The following is an 18,575-nucleotide window of genomic DNA, read 5'->3' on the forward strand; positions in this document are numbered from 1 at the left end:
GGCAGGGCGAGTGCGTAAACGTAGCGGCGAGGCGGTGCTGACGGGAGAGGGGGGCCAGTGAGCCCAGCGGTGGCTGCAGCACCACCCGGCCGGCCCCGTCAGCAACCATGAGCGGGCCGAGCCTTCCTGGCCCCGCCCCGAGCCAGTAAAGCCCTCTATGCCGCGATCCTGTTACTAATTGGCCAATTTGTGAAAGCTGCGCACGGATTCTCGCGACGAACGAAAGTGCGGCTAATATTCGGGTTGCGGCTTATCTATTGACAAAGACAGCAACATTGTCGAGGCACCGGAAGTGCGGCTTATAATCCGTGCGGCTTGTATTCGTGAAACTACTGTAATATAATATAATATAATATAATATAATATAATATAATATAATATAATATAATATAATATAATATAATATAATATAATATAATATAATATAATATAATATAATATAATATAATATAATATAATATAATATAATATAATATAATATAATATAATATAATATAATAATATATATACAAATACATTAATGTATTTGTAACTTGCTTTTCAGATCCAAGGTTTTCATTGATTACAGTGGAATACAAAGGACAGAGGACACAGAGTTAGATTCAGCAAAGTATTTTAGTTTCTCACACTGTTTAAAACTGTTTTGTTAAATCTGAGCAATAATCTTCTCCTTCTAGCCCTCACTACAGCCTTGTGGTCCCATGCTCAAAACATCTAAACCACCAAAATATTATTATAGAAGTTAGCTAATCTAGCATTCAAACTCACTTGCCTTGCAATCACTGCAATTTATTCCTTCTTTACAAGTATAGATACAAAGCATTTTTAGAATTTTTTCTTTTTTTGAGGGGGATTTCTTTCCTTGTTTGCTTTGCTGTGATGAATTGACAAATGTGAAGGAATCTTAAGTTTGAATAGTATTCTCTTATTTTTTCTACTTACTTTGTAATAATATGTGTGGATGTATTTTTTATTTAAGATATCGATATTAAACTCTTTTGTTTGCATATGAATGTTGAACTTTAGGAACATTTTACTCATTGAAAGAGATTTTTTTCCCCCAGGTCCTTCACCCACTTTAATGTGAGTGTATGAGAAAATGTCAAGCCTTTCTGGAATATATTCTCTAGACAGGCAACAGACAAGGGTTCAAACACAGATTCAGTTTCTTCCTTTCCTCACAGATTAAATTCCATTGTATTAGCTAGTCAAAAAACATGGAAAATAACTCACATTCTATTAGGCAATCATTTTGTTAGTGTATTTGCCTTTTGAGGCTCAACAAGTTGTGACCCAAATTTTTGGGATGTGACAGATTTAACTGAGGTAGAAATGAGCATTTTGCACTCATCTGTAGAGAACCGATGTTCGTAAAGTTTTTGCTTCAGAAATTAATTTAGCAGAATAAATGCCTAAGGGAAAAGCACGTTGCTTTGTTTCATGCCAGCAAAGAAGAAATAAACTTGTGTACAAATACAAGGTGGTTAAAGTTCCCTCTGAGTAATGTGTCATTCTCAGGATATGTTAATGCCAAGATGGAACATGAAAATAATTATGGAATGACAGCTAAATTAGAGCACATTAATTCCAGATTTTAAATTTTGTTTAAAATATATAAATTATTTTGAAATATGTAATATCTGCTTTAAGTAAGGTTGCACAGTCAAATATTTTTCTTCCTTCTGTGGTGTTTACAGAATTAATGTATGAATGAATGTATTACTGTTCATTTATGACACTATTAACTGATGTCTGTAATGCTGATTTTTACTGTTAAGTATTGTTATCAAACATACACTTACTGTGGGTTTATTCAAATGTGTTTTAATTCATACTTGCATGCAGAAATAACTATATTTCCTTTTATTACTTATATATAAATTATATAAATAAACAAAAAAATTTAAAAACTTTAACAATAATCTTAGTCTAATAAGAAAAGAAAAAAAGGAACTTAAACTATCAACCAAGTATATGTATACACACATGTACATAAAGGTACAGCAAGTTTTTTTAATATTTTGTCATTTATATTTTCCATCTAGTTGGAGGCACAGTGTATCACTCTGTGTGAGGAAGAACACTAAAAGCATCCTAATGTTTTGTTGCTTTACTGTTTAATTATTTAGTATATTAAAATAAAAAAAAAACAATAGCATGAAAACTGAACACCAAGAGACGAATGAAAAGAACAGTCATGCTGTATTTATAAGATCTGTGAGCAATTCAGCAAGCAAATCTTAATCTTTAATTAATTTGCTATGCAAATTTGAGCAGCCTAGTTTAGCAAATTCAAGTATGCATAAAATGTTTTCTAGCATAGTTCTCATATCTTCCAAAATATTCAAATCCAAATAAATTACTTCTGACGGGACAATCTAAATCTTTGGAAAAGAGGAAATGTCACTATTTTTTTCCCCAAGAGTTGCAGTAAGCATCAAACTCACTTATTTGAAAAAAAAAATTGCTTTTAACTTGAGGATTTTTGTTTGTTAAAAATGCCGTTGAATGTATGCCTTTCAAAATATTTAGTGAAAGTATCTTAGGAACCAATAGGAAATAATACTTCAATAGGAATTAATACTTGCAATAAAAAAAATACTTCTTTTTGTATTCTACTAATTAACAAGAGAGGCTGTAGATGAACAATGAATTCCTTTTCAAGGACTAATTTAGAAGAAATCAAATTGTTGTAAAAATGAATGTTGTGGCTTTGGATTAATTAATTTCTTATTTTAATATTTGTCTATATTTTTAATTTTAAGTGTAGTTTAAAAATGCAGTCTCCCTTTCTCTCTCTCAAGCCTTTTTACAAGATAGGCTTTTTTTTTTTTTTCTCTTCTTAAGCTTTGTGTGGTGGATATATTCATGGGAAGAGTGGAACTGTCCTTTCTCCAGGTTTTCCTGATTTCTACCCAAACTCTTTAAACTGCACTTGGACTATTGAAGTGTCCCATGGGAAGGGTAAGTATCTAATATGTTTTGCATATATATAATGTCTGTATGGAAAAAAATATTAGACACACATAGCTGAAAAAAAAAAATGTCCTTCATGAGTTAAACCAGCACTTTCTGTTGTTCCTTTGAGAAAGAAGTTTAACTCCCCAAACTAAATATCTTCAAAGGTTGTACTTCAGTTTGTGTTTATTTTTCAAAGGAAGAATTCTTTTTAACAATTGGCAAAGACAATGTGTTTCAGTCTCAGAAAAATGGAAAAGATTAGAAGAGGTAAAATATGAAAAAATAACAGCTACGTCGTAAATAGTTCTAAACTTAATTTCAATAATATGCTTCACTATTATTAAGCATAAAGGAACAGATTTGATCTGTGTATTGGTAATCTTAAATTTCTGACTTAAACCATTAGAGCAAAAAACATATATATCTTTATGTTACATATACAGTAGAGTAATATTTGAATGCATAGCTAATCTTATCAACTTGTCCATTAGGGGAATGTATAAAATAACCTAAGGAAGAAAGCCTGGAGAGTACTAATAATGTGTTATATGCCATTAAAACAAAACATAATAAAAATCTTCTGAGAAATATATGGGAAATCCACTTTTTAAAATCTTCTTAAAGACTTTTTTTTTTGTTTAAAACTCATAAGACATGTTACATGCAAAATATATGAGAAAATGTGCTAAGAAGAATGTTGTTTTCCACAGTGAATTTATAAATGATCATATTTATTGTATTTGAAAATTTATTGTATTTTAAAACTCAACAGTAAGTCAAAATTTAATTCATTACTGGATTAGAAGTTGGCAAATGAAAAACAGTCATGATGGCAGATAAAAAATCAGTCCCAGAAAATAGGAATCTGTATTTATGTGAGATTGTACATAAAACTTGTATATCCTTTGCCCTTGTATTTGGAAACTTCTCTGAAGCTTTGAATTAAAATCAGAATTTTGTTGGAGGAAATGCAAAACTAAAACACAAATAAAAAATTTCAGCCAAATATTAGAGTACATCTCCCAGTTAACAATGAAATCAAGGTAGATATTATAAGTAAAAGAGACATACAAGCACTTGAATAACACCTAAATAATAGAAACTTGAATATTTGGAGTGCTGTATAAAAATATCACTGAATGCCATCAGCTCTGTTACAGGAACTATTGATTTAAAGTGAGTTAAACAAGCATCTACATTGCAAATATTTTTCAGTTGAGCTCATGTGCTTTCTGCAAACTTTTTTTCTGAATTTCAGGTTTGATTCTTTTTCTCAAAGTACTTCCGTGTAGCATAAATCTTCTTTCTGTGTCACCTACATATGAAAGAATAGAAAAACTTGCTATTAAATGCTTTTCTTTCCTCCCTTTTTAATTATTTTAAAGGTGTACAGCTGGTTTTTCATACTTTTCACCTTGAGAGCTCTCATGACTATTTGCTCATCACTGAAGATGGGAGCTTCACAGAACCAGTAGCCAGATTAACTGGCTCAGTCTTACCGCCAACAATTAAAGCCGGCCTCTTTGGAAATTTTGCTGCTCAGCTTCGATTTATATCTGATTTTTCAATTTCTTATGAAGGTTTCAACATAACATTTTCAGGTAATGAATTCCATTCTGCTAAATATCTTGAAACTGTTCCAGATGATATTTCACTTGCAGATAACAGAAACATTATGAAACACCATAAAGTAAAAGAAAAAAAAAAAGAAAAAAAAAGTTAATTGAAATTGTATAGTCTCTATTCTATAAAACTGTTTAAGGTTTAAAAAGATGGCCAAGAGAATTGAGAAGAATGTTAGTGATTTGATTGTTTTAACTTTTCCTTGTTCTCACAGAACCATTAAAAATGTTGAAAAAAGAAGTCTGGGGGAAAATTAAGGGGAAAAATTACAAAGATAGAAGGTACTGCTTCAGAAGAAAGGAACTTGTAAAGTATAGAAACTTTAAAAAAGCGATGGTATACTGACTCACAAAGGACTCTAAATTAAAGACTGATTTTGAAGTAGACAATGTGTATTAAAGATAAAATAAAACATCTATTAGCTATTGATGTATTTCTACAAATTAGCTCTTTAGGATATGTGAAACATTTGTTACTGCTTCTTATTTACATTGTTCCAAAACTAGACAACATCTAATATACATTTCTCAATAATTTTCTTTGCCTGTCTCCTTTACTAGGATAGAATTAAGGATGTGCATACTGTAGCAGGGCATCTCACCCCCCAACAAGAGCTCATCTGTTGCTTGTTAGGTGGTCAGATAACTCAAACAGGATGAGCTGTCTTGTAGTGAGTTATTTTGGCCATAGCCAACTGCCAATAAACATCTTAACTTTGAAGTGAGATCGGAAGGTAAAGCTGGATTTCTTACTGACAGACACCTCACTTGCAAACTAGAAAACCACACAAAACTTTGACAAAGCAGAAATCCTCTATACACGATCCTGGAAATGTGTGGAGTTTCTCCAATGAATAGGCACGCCTATTTTACAGTTACTCCCTAGTGGATAAGTGAAGAAATCTCTGTACAATATTGTCATTTTGGTCATAAATTACAATACCATTTCTTTTGCTAGCTTTAACTATAGGTACCTTGAAATAGTGCACTGTTTTATGCTAGGCTGGGATCTACTGGTAGTTCTTTAGTTGCATACTGTGTAGTAATTCTGATTAGGATCGTTTGTCTCTTATCTCTGTCTGCCTAATAAATAATTATATTTATAAATAGACTTGATTTGCCATCCTTAGGACTTGTGGACCAGAGTAAGTCCTTAAATTTAAGATGCTGCCAAGTTCTGAGGCTAAGGTAGGGCTTGTCTGAAGCTTCCACTGATTCTGTTACACATAAATGAATCAAGTGCTGGTTGAAATGTACATGCCCATGTATATTCTGTGGAAGGAGTACATTCTCCCCACATCCAAGTCTCCTACATGGTTTCTCAAGCACTGAAAGCCAATAAGTTTTGTTGAGAATGGACAATGTTGATGACCATGCTATTTATAAGTAATGTATCTCATTTAGTTTGCTTATTTAAAAAAGGAAAAAAAAAATACCTCACTGATTAGAGCAATAGTGTTGGGTTTATTTGTATCAAGTGCTAAAATTATTCTGGATTAAACATTCAGTCTGGATATTTTGAACTCACCAAGGCAGAGGTCAGCAGTTTTACAAGTTTGAAATGTAAATACAAATATTAATTATTTCTCTAATAATTTATTTGTCACTAAGTCAGAGGAGTAGAGCACTAGACAAGTTGTAGAGAAACACACAAAATATTGTGGATGCAAGCGAGAAAATTGTGCAGTAACAAAAGATATGGATTACAGAACTTTTTGAACACGATTGAAGGTTTATGTCCTATTTACTAATGCTACAACATAGCAAGCCAGCATATGCCATCATTTATCTTAAATGCACATTTTGAGAAATATTATGAGGTACATTAACTTAATGAAACAAATATGTGATTCTGGTTTTGTACTTTCACAAGAATCAGGATATATTTCTTCTTAGTAAGAAGTGTTTAGTGAGAACACCTGTTTTGAATGTCATCAAACATAGATATTTGTCATGAAATCTACCATATGCATAAAGGTAAACTCCATGTCCAGCTTAGCCTCTGTAATAATGAACAGAGGTACTAGATTGTATATTTTCTAAACTTATAACATTTTCCAGCAGAAACTGCTGTAGTTTATAGACTGCTTTTAATATTCAGAACATTCCTACAAGACAGTTACTAAAGGGAAAGATATACAGTAAATTCACGAATACAAGCCGCACTGAGTATAAGCCGCATCTCTGGGTGTTGGCAAATATTTCGGTTTTTGTCCATAGATAAGCCGCACACGAATATAAGCCGCTCTGTCGTTCGCAGCGAGGACCCGCGTGCAATTAGTAACAGAACCGCGGGAGGGCGGGGTTTACTGGCTGAGCTAAGGCTGTGCAGGCTCGGCCCGCTAGGGGCCGCTGACGGGGCCAGGTGGCCCAGCCTGGTGCTGCCGCTTGGGGCCGGCCGCCGCTGCCACTGGGCTCGGTCACCCCGGGTCGGCGCTGCCCCGCGGTGGCAGGCAGGGACGAAGCTTCCCCCGCTCCTATGGCAGCGGCGGCGGGCGGGGACGGAGCTTTCCCGCGCCCGTGGCGCCGGCGGCGGGCGCGGACAAAGCACCCCGCCTCCTCCCCGAGCCGCGGCAATGGCGGCGCGCACTTCTCCCCACCTCCCCGGGCCGCAGCAATGGTGGCGCGGGGCTCCCGCCGGCTCCCCGAGACGCGGCAATGGCGGCGCGCACTTCCCCCCCCCTCCCCGGACCGCGGCAATGGCTGCGCAGGGCTCCCGTCGGCTCCCGGAGCCGCGGCAATGGCGGCGCCCCCCCCACGTCGGCTCCCCGGGCCGCGGCAATGGCGGCGCGGCCCCCCCGCATCCTCCCCGGGCCGCGGCAATGGCGGCGCGGCCCCCCCCGCGTCCTCCCCGAGCCGCGGCAGTGGCGGCGCCCCCCCCCCATCGGCTCCCGGGGCCGCGGCAATGGCGGCGCCCCCCCCCCCCGTCGGCTCCCCGAGCCGCGGCAATGGCGGCGCCCCCCCCCCCCTCCTCCCCTGGGCTGCAGCAGAGGAGGAAAGAGAGCTCTCCCGCCTCTCTCCCCACCCCCCGTGCTGCCTGCAGGGAGCCAGGGCAACACGGTAACACTGTAACAATTGCGAAATGCCAGCTTTTACTGGCCGGTGCTTGGCTCGGCACTCTGGCTGGCACGTCTGGGGTTGTAAATGTCAGAAAATTATTAATATATTAGCCGCACCCGACTATTAGCCGCACTTCCGGGTTTCCACCAAAATTTTTGTCAAATTGCTGCGGCTTGTATTCGTGAAATTACTGTATTTTATTCCATATATCAGTTGTTTAAAGACTCACTCAGAACCTTCAGTTTAGTTTCTTCCCTGACTAAATGAAGTCTCTTCCTCTAAATAAATACATTTGACCTTACTTTCTACTAACTTCCAAGGTCAGTGTTCTAGAAAACATTTTTTCTTATCTGTTGCCAGAAGGGATCTCTTGGGTCTTTTGGATCATATTCTGAAGAATATAAAATCAAACCTTTTCCATTAGTTTCCATTAAGTCGTTCTCTTTCAACATCTTTTCTTGATATAGGTGGTAGTGAATCTCAAAGAACAAAAAAAAAAAAAAAAAGAGAAAATGGGATAAACAAAAAGTGATACTTCCACAGCATATTCTTTGGAGATGGGGAAATGGGTGGCTCATAAATTTTCTGAGTTTGATTTGCGTCCTATGTAACAGCCTTGATTTTTTTCCCCATTAATCTATTCTGACTCCTCCTGAATTATTCCTGATGTGTAGTTATAAAAGCACACTTTTTTAAAAAGTGTTCATGTCTTTCATTCACCTAACCTTTTGTTTGATTTTTGAATTAGATTTTCTTCATTACATAATGATTTCTTTCAACAGTAAGTCTCACTTCTAAAGCTGTTTGCAAGTTTAGATGAAAAGAAACTAGAATTATATACAAAGGAAGTAATTAAACAAAATTATAGTAAACCACTTACACTACAAACTGATTACAGCTCTTGAAATTAAGAAAATAGATGTAGTGTGGGTAGGAGACGTTAGATATATAATTACTGTATATATAGGCATAATAGACTTACAGAAACAGTACTGTGTTTTAGTAGAGAACACAACTCTGAAGTACATGTTTTCCAGCTGTTCCATGCTCACACAATGCAAGCAATTTGGTAAGTGCTTTTTCCATGTGGATAACTTGTCCGGATTATAATACATTATGTTTCATTGTCTGCAGAATATGATCTGGAGCCATGTGACGATCCTGGTGTTCCTGCCTTCAGTAGGCGAATTGGTTTTCATTTTGGTGTTGGAGATTCCTTGATCTTTTCTTGTTTCCCTGGATATCGCCTGGAAGGTGCTAACAAACTCACCTGCCTGGGAGGTGGTCGGCGTGTATGGAGTGCACCTCTGCCAAGGTGTGTGGGTAGGTGGTCACATGCTTTCATTTCATTCATCAAATCGTTAATAGCACATGGCATGTGTCAGAATACTGGGCAGGGAGCAAAGTGCTTGGGTTAAAACAGGTGATTCCCAAGCTGTAAAATCTTTAAAGACAGTGCAAGATATAAGTAATGCATGTCTCTTTTATTCAGAGAACAAAAAATACAGAGGAATAATTAGAATTATGCCAGCAAATAAGATCAACATATTATGTGAGATAAAATACGAGAGTAATTATTAAACTTTATGTTTGGCACAGTTAAGTTATAGATTTTATACTTTATTTTTTGGGGTAGAAAAACAATGTTTAGAGCTTTTAGGTGAAATATCCTACTTTAGAACCCTGCAGATCATTTTAAGGGTCGTTTTTTTCATATTGTGTTGTTATTCTTGCAATTCTTAACTTTTGGGATTTTTACAGGTTACAAACTGCCTCACAGTGTTTTTAAACTTTATTTTTTTAAAGCAAGTGTGCTATTGTTAAACAGTAGTAACTATGAACTCAAATTGAGTGAACAGTTCTTTTCTTGGAAAAGCTCTGGGACTGTATATTATGAAATTAATGCAGTTGCTGTATTTGTGAGATGGTTTTGTCTCCACCATGTCAAGTGAATCTCATCAGCTACTATTGTCATAATACTTCTGAAAAGTCAGATATGCCCATACACCTCTAAATAAATTTCCTTAAGAGGGTTCTTGTTTTAAATAAGATTTTATTTCATGAAGGGAGAAACTCAACTTCAGCTTCTTTCTTTTCTTTATTTTAAAAAGATGGATCTCTATATCTGAAAAAGTCACCTATACTGTATATGCATGTAAGATACAGAGAAAAACATAAAGTATCTCTTTTTTTTTTTTTAGATGGGGTTATTTATCCCATGATGAAAGGAAAAAAAGGATGTTACAGAGAGAAGCCAAAATAGTGTGGAGTTTGCAATTTATTTGAAAATTCTGGATTTAAGTCTTAGTCTGTTTTCAGCCCTGGGATATTTGCTTGGTTTGAGTTGTTTGTTTGTTCATTTGCTTTGTTTGGGGTTTTTCTCTAAAGGGCTTCTTTGTGTTCCACTCAAACACATTTAGTCATATGCAGAAATATTATCTTGTGCTGAAGAGACATTCTATATGATGCAGGTTTTTGTAAATTTTGTTAACTTTTAGAAAGTCTTTCCTACAGTATCTATAGTAATAAGAAATTCATACCTGGTATCTTGAAAATGCTCACTTAGTTATCCTCATAATGTGAATGACACATTGAAAAGTTGTAAAGATTAAGTATCAATAATTAGTCAATGAAGTATCAGCATTGAATTATCTGTGAATTTATAGGACTAATGTAACCCCTTACTGGGTCAGACACAGATATGCCTGTATGTTGTCCCAAGCACAATTTGTGTTACACATCTAATCTTAGGCCTATCTGACATGTCTGCTAGTCATATTGAAATGGAAATTATTTACACCATTTCCTTTTTTGTTCTTTAGTCTTGAGTAAATTGTTGACTGGCCCTGAAACACTTATGTCATTAAATCCATGTATGAGATCCCACTTTCTAACTCATTAGTAAAACCTTTTTTAAAAATATACAAAGGCAAGTGGCACTTCTCTAAAATAAGATAATCTAAATAACTCTTTTAACTCAACCTATGTCCTCATTTGATCTCTTGTAGTGTAACAAGCTAAAGAGATATATATATATATATATAAAGCAACTAGGACAAATGCAAGGACAGAAACTTTGCTAGGCAGCTGAGTGAAACTGAGGGGGAAAGACATACTCAGTGTCCTTCATAGCTCCTTTCATAAGTGATTTTTTATTAACACTGAGAGGGTTTACAGAAGTCCCTTTTCTTGTTGCCATGGCACCTAAAACATTAGGGGTGAAGATATCCTCTTACCCTGAAAAGGAGTTCACACAAAGACTTATTCTTTCTCAGAAGAGTGAAAAGCAACGGCTTGCCCTGAAATCTTCTGGTTTGGAATCTACATTCAGAATGAAATCTATTTAATTCAATGGCAAATTCATAAGTACTTTACTGGACTCAGTAGGCTCTTGATTATTGCTTCCTAATTGTCATTTCTACAGTGTCCAAACTCTCAGACATAATATATACACATCAACAAGGATTTTTGGATCTTTCTATGACACATGCTAATACAATCTTTTGTGATTCTTTTAATGATAATCAGGATGAAAGCTCTTCAAATTTAATTGTATTTAATTTATAAATTAAACATTCACACGAGCACATGCTGATTTGTATCACAGAAGTTGTATTCAGTTTCATCTGGTGTTGAAAAAAATCAACAAACCATCGGTTTCCAAAGGTCTTGCACTTCTCCATTCAAGTAAATAATTTCAAGTCCTTCCTCTAGGATTATCTCAAGTATGTTGTGAAATTTTCCTGATCAGAGAACTATTTGTGCCTTTCCACTCTTTCATCTTCTTTGAAGAGTTATTTTCCAGGTAAAGGAAAAGCAGAGCTTGGGAGGTCTTGTTGGCCTAACATCATGATGCTGCCATTCTTAATTTAAGACTTTGAGTCCTGCATGAAAAGCATTATCATAACTTTCAGTGACCTTCTCTCCATGCAGTGCAGGTAGATGGTCTTCCCCTGGATTTCTTTACATGATTGCCAACCTGAACCTGGTTTGCTCTCAGAATAAAGCAGCATACCCTCTTCTGCAATATGAACCCTCCTTTCCACAACAAAATACACCACCAAGTCTGCCTGCAAAATCAGACTAATTTCATAAACAGGTGGACTTGTAAATCTAATTTCCTTGTTTCAACCGTTCACTTGCTTGTCTTTTCAATTAGAATGATTTTGCGTAGCTCAGCTATGCACTTCAGGTTACTTTGCATATTATTCCACTTGGCCCCAGAGTTTTGAAGAGTCTAGCTAGAGTTTTCATTTGAGTCGTCGCTCCATTTTTAAATGTGTCCTTCAGTTGGATCTATCCTTTGACTAGAAAGCAGTTTGTGCCTACAGCCAACTAGTCTCCACTATTTGAGGAAGAGCTTTACTGTTAAAAAGTGTGCAGAAGATTCAGGCCCTTAGGGCTGACTCCATTTTCCCAATTTAAAGAACACATAATTACCCAAAAATTTCACCCATCGCAGAAGATTAAACTTTTTCTTTTTCTTTTCCTTCTTTAAAGGGGTGCTTTTCCTGTAGAAGCAAATCCCTGTCCAGTTTAGTGAATTTTCTGTTTACATTGACATGATGTGGCTTTTCAAGAATATTCTGTCCTTCCACCTCTCTATATCACGTGTGGGAGCACTGGGACTGCCAATGTCCTCACAGATAAGTTTTCATTCTTAAATTTTTTATAAGAAGGTAGTGGGATCATCCATAAAAAAAATCTAATTTCCTCTAAAAACTTCCTCAAAACACTCAAATAACAATGATGGTTTCCCTGACAATTGTCCTAGTAGCTGTTAACTGCAGATGAGATTCTCTACTCTTTTTTCCAAAAGAGTACTGCTTTCCAGACATGGTAACTACATTTGGGAGAACTATCACACGATTTTTACTGAACTGGTCACTCACTGCAGCACGTATGCTAGTTAGCCTTTTCTGCAGTCTCTCACAGTATAAATGACATAGACAGTAATTTGAAAGAAAGTAAGTCTGGCTACCTGTATATAGCTGCTCTTTGAGATATGTTGTCTCAATATATATTCACAATGTTCTTTTTTACCCCTCTTCTCAAAATTCACTGTAACTGAGAGGAATGTGACATTAAGGGGAACTCTGCTACTTTTCCATTTTGCATGAAGCACAAAATTGAGTTATGAGCACATGTCTATAGATAATGTCAAGTGAAAAATATCTTTCTAGCAATACTGACATATGGCTACCTGGAAGATAAACATGCATAATCTTGAAAATAAATGTCCCTAGCCCATAGCTTTTTATTTGAGAGTATTGATGTAAATATCTGTGTTTTAACTGTTCTGAAATAACTTGTGACCTGTAAGGATGTTAACCTTATCATCTGGTATGCTACTGTAATTGGTATGTTTGACGATGTGTAATGGTTTAATTTTCCAGATCTGCTTCTGGATAATTTACTTATCATTTAAAATTACTGGGTTTATATTATATGTGTGGGTGAAAAACAAACTACTGCAGTACAGATAATCTCCTGATTATCTTTTGTCTAGTTGAGATTTGCAACCAGGAAACAGCTTTTGTCCCCTTCATTTATCCAGTGTTACTGTTTGTTATTTTGTTGTAATTATTGCTTTAATTATCATTCCAGTGTTTTCCAGGAAAAAAAAAATCAAAAACATGCATTCTATTAGTAATTATACTGACACTACTTCTACATATATTTATGCCATTTGCTTTTCATAGTTGCAAATATTGTATATACCTTTAAAAATATATACGTTTATACTTATTTCATCACTGTGAAGAAAAAACTGAGTGTGGGTGCATATTCTTACCACTTTTTCCTTCCAGCAATAATTCTTTTTTCCTCTGCCTACAAACACACTGTTCTATTATGATTTTATTTACATTTCACAGTTGACTACTTTTGCCTGAGGACAAAAGCCAGTTTTTAACGAGCAGTCCCCCTAGAGTACAGATCCAAGAGTAAAGCTTCAAGGCAGTCACGCACCTCTGCTATCCACAAAGCTGTGTGAATCTCAGAAGCCTGGTGAATACTGGTGTCCAGAAATAAGGTGGAACAACTTCTTATTGGAGTCTATTGAAGCCCTTGATTCTGAAGCTAGTGTCCACCTAAAGGAGACTGTCACAGATTTCTGGTGTTATCATATTGTCACCACTAACCTTTTAAGCAGGATCAACATGCTATTTCCAGGAAATCTGTTACTAAGGCAGATTTTCTAAATCTCATCTAACAAACCAAGACTATGCTTTTAATCACACTTTTGTTACTTTAGAGTTTGCTTTAAGTCAAACTATTCAGGAGCTTTCTAATACACTGTATTGGAGTTGTGTTACTCTTAGAAAATGAATTGAAAGACTTATAGGTTAAGAGAGGCATTCCTAAAATAAACAAACAAACTGGTGAACCAGAAGACCATGAAAGCAAAATGAAAAAAAAAAAAGTTTAAAAAAAAAAGAAAAACAAAAAAATGAACCTCTAGTTCAATAGAGGTCATAAGAAATTACAGAAAGCTTCCATTTGCAAGAGTAGGAGAGAATTTTCTGTCTTCTAGGAAGGATATAAAGGAGCTTTTCAACTTATTCACAATTGTTTTGAGTCTGAGGGGAAAAGAAAAGAAAAAAAGAAAAGAAAAGAAAAGAAAAGAAAAGAAAAGAAAAGAAAAGAAAAGAAAAGAAAAGAAAAGAAAAGAAAAGAAAAGAAAAGAAAAGAAAAGAAAAGAAAAGAAAAGAAAAGAAAAGAAAAGAAAAGAAAAGAAAAGAAAAGAAAAGAAAAAGATGAAACTCTTGGAGAAATAACATGAACTAGCACCTACTGTGTTCTGACAAGATCTATAAAATCTACTAAAACACATCTAAGTTCCTTGTTACATAGCTTAAACTAGCATTAGCAAACAAATTTTTCTCTGAAAATATCAGCTGCTTACATGGATCCAATTTAGATTTTTCACTTCCCAAATGTGCCAAAAGCAAAAATGTTTGACAAAACAAGATACCTATGAGTACGCATATTTCCAGAGATAGGTGGCCAAGAAGCTAGGGCTGAGGCAGAGGAGGGAGTTTAGAACTGCACAGTCAAATGGATGCATCTGATGTACACTTAAACTATTTCCTTAGTAATCCTCTGAAAAGATGAGGAATGAGCCTTTAAGTTTTGGTATTCCTTTACATGGTACACTGTGATACTCTGATGAAATTCTGAAAGAGATTTCATTCTTTCCTTCCCACTTGACAAAGATACTCTGTTGACTGATTATTTGAAGGAAAGGCATAAAAACCAGAGTGGAGATCTCGTTACAATGAGTTGAAAAGTACAGAGCTCAGATGTAAGTGCCTTCTAATTTCAAGACTTTTATTTCATCAGGAGGTGATGAGCCACATTTGACTCCTCTTGGGTGGTCATTCCTCTCAAATTTGTCACTAATCTGCAGAGGGTAAATGTCTTTCTCCCCATTAACCCTCTCTGAGAATTGGCTTGGCTTTCTTCTAGGGAAGTCCTTTGAAAAGGTCTAGGTTACACCAGAAAACCTAGGTCTCAGGTAACCAGGTCATACTGAGGAGGAAAAAAATTATAATTTCAGAAAAAGCAGACAGTCACCATTTGACTTGCTCTTGGTAGTTACATCCTTCAGTTACCCACTGAGAGTCAAAGTCCTTCTCACAAGCGTCTCTGAGTTTGACTTTCTTGCACAGAAAACCTGTCAGTGAGTTCAGGTCACACCAGAAAACCCCAATCGCTTTGTACCACACTGATCACTCCATCACATCCAAGGGATCCTGTCCAATGTTACAATTACATAATGCTCTGGTCTGGCCAGTGAGTTTAGGGGAAGGTGGTTTGACTCTGGGTGGTGTGCAAGAAACAAGCATTCTTAATATTAGAGTGCAATGACACTAAATTACCAGAATCTATCTATCTATCTATCTATCTATCTATCTATCTATCTATCTATCTATCTATCTATCTATCTATCTATCTATCTATCTATCTATCTATCTATCTATCCATCTATCTATCTATCTATCTATCTATCTATCTATCTATCTATCTATCTATCTATCTATTTTTGCTATGTATGAGTGTGTGGCAGGTTTATTTTACAACAGTTTGGTTCAATGGAAAGAAAGTATGTGGCCACTGTTCTTATAATCTATTGAAATATTTTTAAAAATCATTTAAGAAAATATGTAAGGAAAAGAAAAAAGAGAAAGAAAGGATACAAGTAGACAGTGGAGAGAAAAAAATATTACTGCATGAGAATCCAGCAATGAGACTGTTGCAAATTCGATGTCCATTGCTCAAAGTGATGGTTGTGGTCTTGATCCATTGAGGGTGGGGGAAGCCCCCACAAAAAGTTCAGTGGGACTTTGATAGTTTATGGCATATATGACATTTTGTAATGTTTCTCAGCATAGTGTAGCCAGTCATGCCTTATCAGAAGGGATGAATACCTTCAGGTCTATGTGTGAATGTCCTCATAACTTCCTGGGAAATCAAGTTTTACATCAGAGCCAGCTACTTTTTTCGCTATCTGGCTCAAAGGCCAGCTTGTTGCTAAACAAAGGTCGGTTTGTAGTGGACATCCTTTGGTAATAGGTGCTCACCCCCTCTCACCATGGCTGCTCTTATGCAGATCAGAGGTTTCACTATTACACATCCAAAACGCCTCCTCCCCTCCTTCATTTGGGGCATGCAAACCTGGCCTCAGCAAAGCACCCTGCTGCTTTTCCAAATAAACAACAGTTTGAGTTATTAACCCTTAACATTCCAGTCTCTCCTAACAGAGAAGAAACATTTGAATTTGTTCTTCAACTCTCCTTTATGTGATTGTCTCAACAATTATATTATTTGATTTGCAAGCTGCTTCTGTATGCTTTCTACACTTTCCCTTCTCACTATCTTTTTAAGAAACTGTGTAATTTTACCTGTGTATGACATATAACAAAAATATTTTTTGTGCACTACACAGTTTACACTATATTCAATTCAAACTAACCTTTCATGGTTAGGATTGAACTGACTTCAAAAACAGCATATCAAAGAATAAACTTAGTTTCGATTGCTGGGTCTTTTCTGTTTGGTTTGTGTTTTAACCTGCTTTATTCCCTATCCCCTATAAGTCATTTCAACTGTATAGAATTCCTAAATCAAACTATAAAAAATTTAAATGGTAAAGCTGAAAAGAAAACACTCCTATATATTTTCATTTTGTATTTAAGTGGTGTTGGTCCTTTATTAAATTTTATATGGCACTTGATTTTAATAGTGCATTAATACAATATTTGAGTAAAATATTCACTGAAGTATTGCTCACTGGTATTCACATTAATATCACATTAATTTATCATTTTCAGTTGCTATATTAAATACTACTTGAATAATTGGTAGAGTACTATGATAAAATGCTGACACTATTTAATAAGCTTTTTCTTTTTAATAGTTTAGTTAGTATTCATTGAAAAGTCATCAATTGTAATTAACATACTCTGTCATGTTATAGCATTTAGTTAATTTTCAGTGAGATTGGAACAAGTGGGAACTCTGTTAGTGTGAATAGCATTGGAAATTTCTGTGAGACCCTTGAGATCTGACATTCATTTTTTTTTTAAAGTCTCTGTAGCATAAAATATGGAATTGAGTTCACCTTTATGAAGTCAAGGTTTAAGATCTGAAATTTGCTGTTCGTTTTTAGCTAGAGTTTAGACAGAGAGAGCTCTCATTTAAGAGCTGCGCATAAACTAGAAATATAACATCAATAGTTGAGTCTCTGAATCTTCAGACAGAAATAAGAATCATCATGCATTCAGGATTCACTGTATTTCAGGATTCTTTACTGAAATGCTATCACATTTAAATTGTTAAGTCTATAGGCTGTTTTCCATTTTTATACTATGTATTTAATAGTTATTTGATGTTTTTGTAATTTCTGTTCCTTTATCTTCGAACATTGCATTTTAAAAATTACAATCAAAATGTTGCGTTATTTAATCCCTTCTTTTGCTTTCAGTTTTTTGACTGAATATTGAAGATTTATTTGAGTTAGTCTTGGAGTCTTACTGGGTCTGAATCTTTAAAATACGGTGCCATATAATGATTATAGATTTGAGTTCTCTCTATCCAAAAATTGAAACTTTAGTATTCAGGAATCACTACAGATTTCAATTGGTACGCCATGGGCACTCTGATTTTATTTTCAGAATGAGAAGGAGTGACTTGTATGAGAACTCAATTACCTTTATCTGAGGCCTGGTATGAAATATTAGTCACCTTTAATTAGAAGGAATAAAGATTGCCTCAAGTCACCCTTTTGCCTTCTTTCTATGGTTTAAAGCTATGTCTTGCTATGTATTGTTCCCTGCTAAGACAAATAATGTAGGGATTTTATGTCCAAAGCTTATTATCAGATGGTACTAGAAAGAGTAGACAAAAATCTCAAAATAATTTAAATATAAAAAATTGTCCATACCTTGGTTTGTGCCAATAATCCCCTGAGGCCAATTAACATCACAGGATTTGTTTTGAGAATGTGAGTAGTGCCTTTTTTCAGTGGCATATGGATTGAGAACTAATTAAGCAAACCACAGAAAAGGATTTGCCTGCTGTTTAGGCCTTCCTTTCCTGCTTCATTATTCTGTGCATTCGAATGGTACAAAAAAAATAGAATAAGAGGTTTGTTTACAGCAAAGCATTTCAGTAACCTTTTCACAGAGTATTCTAACCTCAGCACCATCATACAGGTGTTGCCTAAAAAATATTGAGAGGCTGACATGAACATGTTTTAGTAGTGCAGTCCACAGACAATGACCTAACTTTACCTGAAATTTATCTTAGAGAAGCAAACAAAGAGAAGAAAGAGAAAAAACAGGGAATGCCACTCTTCAGACCTCAACTAGTAAAGGAAGTAAAGAAACCTCAGACAGAAAATTCTCTCCAGTAAAGGTAGTGATGACC

The 18,575-nt window shown here is 35.7% G+C and overlaps 1 protein-coding gene across 2 annotated transcripts in view; it reads left to right on the top strand.

Annotated features, from left to right (window-relative positions):
- CSMD1 (CUB and Sushi multiple domains 1) overlaps positions 1-18,575 on the top strand; it is a 1,108,435-nt gene that overhangs the window by 857,810 nt on the left and 232,050 nt on the right. For both annotated transcript variants that reach the window (XM_033053649.1, XM_033053650.1), the window contains exons 19-21: positions 2,848-2,964; positions 4,347-4,562; positions 8,778-8,966. In XM_033053649.1, coding sequence (XP_032909540.1) covers positions 2,848-2,964; positions 4,347-4,562; positions 8,778-8,966 — 522 coding nt within the window. The remainder of the gene's footprint in view (positions 1-2,847; positions 2,965-4,346; positions 4,563-8,777; positions 8,967-18,575) is intronic.

Source organism: Catharus ustulatus, chromosome 3, assembly GCF_009819885.2.
Source record: "Catharus ustulatus isolate bCatUst1 chromosome 3, bCatUst1.pri.v2, whole genome shotgun sequence".
Taxonomy (NCBI): domain Eukaryota; kingdom Metazoa; phylum Chordata; class Aves; order Passeriformes; family Turdidae; genus Catharus; species Catharus ustulatus.